The sequence below is a fragment of the Marmota flaviventris genome, chromosome 12 (assembly GCF_047511675.1).
Source record: "Marmota flaviventris isolate mMarFla1 chromosome 12, mMarFla1.hap1, whole genome shotgun sequence".
In the NCBI taxonomy this organism is placed as follows: domain Eukaryota; kingdom Metazoa; phylum Chordata; class Mammalia; order Rodentia; family Sciuridae; genus Marmota; species Marmota flaviventris.
In genome coordinates this window covers 76,568,778-76,574,696 of record NC_092509.1, presented here as the reverse complement: position 1 = coordinate 76,574,696, position 5,919 = coordinate 76,568,778, and the positions used below count along the sequence as shown (strand labels likewise).

The following is a 5,919-nucleotide window of genomic DNA, read 5'->3' as shown; positions in this document are numbered from 1 at the left end:
CTAGTTACTGTACCTGGCCATGGTATCTGGCGAATGCCTCTTCTTATTGTAACAGGTTGAGGTATGAGGTATTGTCTCTTCTTACTGTTCCTGGCCACAGAATCTTCATCTACTTTACCTTGTTAGAGCATCAGGTTGTCGTGTCTATTTAGTGCACCTGTATCTGGTATTAGGATGAAGTGTCTGTTTACAGTATCTGGTCACAATATTAGGCTTATGCCTTTGGTTATTGTGCTGGATCATGGTATCTGGATATTATCTCTGGTTACTCAACCTGGTCATAGTATCTGGCTGACGTATCTGGTTACAATGCCTGGACAAGATACTTGGCTAGTGTCTCTGGATGGGGGGCATGGTATCTGGGTATTGTATCTGTTTAGTGTACCTGGGCAAGGTGTCTCCATATTATCTCTGTCATGGTTATTGAATCTAGTTAATGTTTCTAGTTGCTATGCTTGGTCATGGTATCTAGGTAATGTCTCTGATTATTGTATCTTGTCACAGTATATGGCTAATGACTCATCATGGTATTGTTCTGTGTACTATACTTGACCAAAATGTCTGAATTGTGTTTCTGTACCTGGTCACTGTACCTAGCTAATGACTCTGGTTACTGTCCTTAATCATGGTATTTGCTTAATGTCTATGGTTATTGTCCCTGGTCACAATCTCTGGTTAATGCCTTTGCTTATTGTAACACATTGAGGTATGAGGTATTGTCTCTGCTTACTATTCCTATCCGCAAAATCTGGCTAAGGTCTCTGTTTACCTAGTTATGGTGTTAGGATATTGTCTCTGTATACCATACCTGGTCATGGTATCTGGCTAATGTCTCTGGTTATTGTAGCTGGTCTAAGTATTGGATTCATAACTCTGCTTACTGTATCCAGTTAAATATTTGGGTATTATTGCTTGTACCTTGTACCTTGTCACAGTGTCTGGAAAATGACTCTGCTTACTGTACTGGGTCACAGTATCTGAATATGGTTTCTGTTTACTGCAACTGGTCACAGTACCTGGCTAATGTCTGTAGTTACTGAATGTAGTCACAGTATCTGGCTAATGTTTCCTGTTGCTATTCCTCATCACAGTATCCGGCTTCTGTGTCTAATTGCCATACTAATGCATGTGTTCATTGTATCTGCTATTGTCTGTGGTTCCCAAACCTGATCACTAAATCTGGATATTACCTCTGGTTATAGTGACTGGTTCCCATATCAGGCTAATGTCTCTCTTAACTGTATCTAGGCACAATATCTGAGCATTACCTACTTGGTCACTAAATCAGGCCTGGTTACTATATCTATTTATAGCATCTAGATATTGTCTGTTTACCTGGTCACAGTAGTAGGCTAATGTCTCTGTTGATTGTATTCAGGCATAGTATCTGGACATTGTTTCTCCCTGGTCATTGTATCAGGCCTGGATATGGGATCTGTTCACTACATCTGGCTATGTCCCTAGTTACTTGAACTGGTTATAGTAGGAGGCTAATGTGTCCTGAGATTTTATCTGGTCACTATCTCTGGGTTTCATCTCTATATACTGTTCTTGGTAATGGTATGTGACAAATGTCTCTGGGTACAGCACCTGGTCATGTTATCTGGCTGTTTCTGTTTACTATTCATGGTCAAGTTATCTGACTAATACCTTTGGTTAAAGTACCTGGTCATAGAGTCTGGATAATGTCCGATTTTGGTACCTCTTCATGGCTTATGGCTATTATCTCTGGTTCCTGCACCCAGTTACAGTAACAGGCTTTGGGCTATAGTGGATGTATCTGGATACAATATCAGGCAATTGTCTCTGAATGGTGTACTTATTCATGGTGTGTGACTCATGTTTCTAATTGCTATATCTGGTCACAGTATCTGGATATTGTCACTGGTTACTGAACTTGGTATCTAGCTAAAGTCTTTGGATACTGTACCTACTCATGGTATCTGGGATTTTTCTCTATATACTATACCTGATTATGGTACCTGGTTAATGTATCTGGTTACTGTACTTGGTCACAGTATCTGCATAATGACTCTGTTAAGTGTACCTAGTCTCAGTATCTTGCTAATGTATCTGGTTACCATACCTGGCCACAGTAATTGCCCAATTTCTCTGATTACTGTACCTAGTCATAGTATCTGACTATGCTTCTTCTTTCTGTAATAGGTAACAGTAGCACAGTCTCTGCTTACTGTTCCTGGTCAAGCATCTGGCTAAGGTCTCTGTACACTGTACATTGTCACAGCATTGGGTTATTATATCTGTTTACTATATCTAGTCCGTGTATTAGGATATCATTTCTGTTTACTTCATCTGGTCACAGAACCTGACTAATGTCTCTTAGGTCTGTGACATTATATGATTAATGTCTCACAATACTTGGATAATGTCCAGTTGCTGGATCAGGTCATGGTGCCTAATACCTGTGATTACTATACCTGATAATGAATCCTAAATTTTGTCTCTGATCACTTTACATATCTGATTTTTTTCTCTGGTTAATGTTTCTGGTCATGGTACATACTTGTTGTTTGTGGTTGCTATACTGAGTCATGATATCTGGCTGATATCTCTGGTTACTCTACCTGCTATGTATCTGGTGTGATGGTTGTTCTGAATTTCCAATTTGATGGAAATAAAAGAGATGCCTAGTATTGGGCTCGGGATGTGGCTCAAGCTGTATGCGCTCGCCTGGCATGCTTGCAGTCCGGGTTCGATCCTCAGCACCACTTACAAAACAAAGATGTTGTGCCCGCCAATAACTAAAAAATAAATATTAAAATTCTCTCTCTCTCTCTCCCTCTCTCTCTCTCTCTTAAAAAAAAAAGAGATGCCTAATATTAAAAGCTTCTGGGTGTCTCAGTGAAGTTGTTTCTAGGAATGATTGGCATATGGGACAGCAAGCTAAGGTGGATACCCATTATAAGAGTGGGGGTTCAAAAGGTTGGGGTCTTGGATGGAATAAAAGTTGGAAGAACAAGGAAGCAGCAGCAGAAACAAGCTCAATTCTTCTTGAATGGGTTCTTGACTACTGCTGTGATCACCTGAGGACATCAGAATCTAGTTCTTTCATTCTTCTAAAGCAGACCATGACCAGCAACTCTCCAGGGGGTTTCCAGCCCTTTAGTCCAAAACAGGGGTGGTATCATGGTTCCTTTTGTTCTGAGACTCCAGTTTCATGGGCTGAGAAGCTACTGATTTCTCCAGCTCTCCAGTCTGCAAATGGCCACTGTATAACAATCCAGTTTCTGGTGTATAAGACAATCTAACACATCTCCTTTTTATAACCATACCTATATATATCCTGTAGGTTCTGTTCCTCTAGAGAAACCTAATACTCTTTTGTTACTGGTCACAGTAACTCTGTAATGTCTCTGTTTAGTGCACGTGGTCATGGTATCTGGATAATGTCTTTGGATAGTGTATCAGGTCACAGTATCTGGGTATTGTCTGTGTTTTCTATACCTGATCACAATATCTCTGTATGTTTCCGATAATTATACAAGTTCACAATAGAGGATAACATCTCTGGTTACTGTACCATGTCATAGTATCTGAGTATTATTTCTATTTATTGTCTATAATTATTAGACCCTATTGGTTTGGGCCTCTGGCAAGATAGAACATGATGAGAGAGCATGTAGTGGAGCAGTGTTGATTACCTCATCATGGCCAGGAACCAAAGACTAGGAGGGAGGGAGAAAAGGAGCCTGGGACAGATGACAAAATGTACCCTCAAGGGCATTCCCCCAATGATTTATATCCTCCAACCTTGAGCACATTCTCAAGTTCCTACCTCCAAATAACCCCTTGAGTGATGGATCCACTAGCATTCTTATAATCTGTTTGTGAGGTCAGAGGCCTTTATGATCCTATCTTCTGCTCAAGGCCTAACCTCTGAGTGCATTTGGTGGTTGGTGGTTGGTGGTTGGCGGTTCTGGTTTGTGTCTTGATTATTTGATTTGGGGTGTTGTTGTGTTGTTTTGTTGTTTTAGTCTTGCTTTGTTTGTTGTGTTGTTTTAAGGTAACATCCTCGGGTGGCGTGGCCGCTCCTGATGCATAGAGAGAGGAGTGAGAGTCGGAGTAGGGCGCCCAGGAGCCCCCAGCAGGGCCTGGAGGCCAGCTCGTCCTCGGAGGATGCCCTGACGGGCCAGTATGAGGTGCTGAGGTCCATCGGGAAGGGCAGCTTTGGCACCGTGAGGCTGGCCCGCCACATCCTGACGGGGGCGGAGGTGGCGGTGAAAACCGTGAGCAAGGGCGAGCTGGACCCGGCCTTACTTCAGGCCGAGGTGGCCATCATGAAGGCCGTGGAGCACCCCAGCGTGGTGCAGCTGTTCCAGGTGATGGAGACGGCTGACCGTGTGTACCTGGTGATGGAGTACGCTGGTTGGGGCCAGCTGCTGCAGTACATCCCAGAGGGGGTGGGCCTGCCTGAGTGGGAGGCGCAGGGACTATTCGAGCAGGTGGTGAGCGCCCTGTGCACGTGCCACGCCCAGGGCATCGCGCACAGGGACGTGAAGGCGCAGAACATCCTGCTGGACTCGCGAGGCCGCATCAAGCTGTGCGACTTCGGCCTGGGCTGCCAGTTCAGGCAGGGAGAGCTGCTGGACACGTTGTGCGGCACGATCACCTACTGGGCCCCGGAGATGTTCCTCCAGCAGGCGTACATCGGGCCGGCGGTGGACGTGTGGAGCCTGGGTGTGGTCCTCTACTTGATGCTGACGGGGCACCTGCCCTTTGACGGGGACACCTTCGAGGAGCTGATGGACCAGGTGCTGCACCGCTCCTGGGTCTTACCGGCCCACCTGTCCTTCAACGCTCAGGACCTGGTGGCGAAAATGCTGACCGTGGACACCACGGAGAGGCCCAGCATGGACGAAGTCGCGAGGCACCCGTGGCTGAAATGTGGTCAGTGCCCTTTTGTGATTGCTACCAAGAAGTCCCGCCGCCGCTTCTGCCCAGATCCCTCCACAGTGAAGGTCATGCTTGACCTGGGTTTCAACCTCACTGACACCTGGACGTCCCTGAAGGGCCGAAAGTTTGATGAAGCCATGGCTACCTATCTCCTGCTCAGGCACCAGCACACGCAGGGGGTGGGCTTCACGGTCCAGAGGAGGTCTGTGCACTCGGGGCTCCAGCCCAGGTCGTCTGCGGGTTCTCTCCCAGCCACGCTGCCCCGCCAGAGGAGCGCCAGCAAGCCCACCTCTCACTCCAGGCGGGTCATGCCAGCTGTACAGCAGCCGCGTGGGGAGCACCTGCGGCCCGGGCAGAGGGGCAACAAGGGAGGCAGCCTGCCTGCCTTGGCCCTCCCCAGCCTGCAGGCCCAGAGCCCAGCTGCCCCCAGCATGGCCCCGCAGCAGGACCTTGCCGCCCTGCCTCCTGGCCCTGGGTCTGGAGGCCACAGGTCCCAGGTGGAGGGCAGCATTAGCCCCCAGGGAGTGTCAGGAGGAGAGCAGGCCCTCCCCAGGCAGCAAGCCCAAGGAGGGACAGCGGGCTCCTCCCAGGAAGGCACCAAGGCCTGGCGGAGGGTGGCCAGGAGGATCCTCACCTGCCTCACACGGATGTGCTGTTGCTGCGTGGCGGCCCCCAGGACAGGGCCCAGGCAGGAAAACGGAGTGGCTCGGACCCCAGAAATGCAGGCACGCAGATTGAGAAACAAAGTACTTCCTGAGATGGTGGCCAGTTGAGATGGAGGCGCAGCCAAGCAGGTGGGTGGGTGAAGCCTGATGCGGCCCTTGCGCCATCCCTGATGGCCTTCCCCAGGACATAACCCGCTGTCCCTGGGTGGGTACCGAGAAGGGGGCGTGATGTGCTCAGGCTCAGGCCAGTCTGTGTCTTTCCCCTCAGGCAGTTGGCAAGGATGTGATCAGCATGGCGCAGGTGCTCCATAGAGGCGTGCCACCTGCAGGCACCTCCTTC

General features: G+C 48.3%; 1 protein-coding gene across 1 annotated transcript; it reads left to right on the top strand.

Moving 5' to 3' along the window:
* Positions 1–4,055: 4,055 nt before the first annotated feature.
* Positions 4,056–5,687, top strand: LOC114082018 (putative sperm motility kinase W). Its single transcript, XM_027923471.2, has one exon. The coding sequence runs from the start codon at positions 4,056–4,058 to the stop codon at positions 5,685–5,687; it is 1,632 nt and encodes a 543-aa protein (XP_027779272.2).
* The last annotated feature ends 232 nt before the right edge of the window (positions 5,688–5,919 follow it).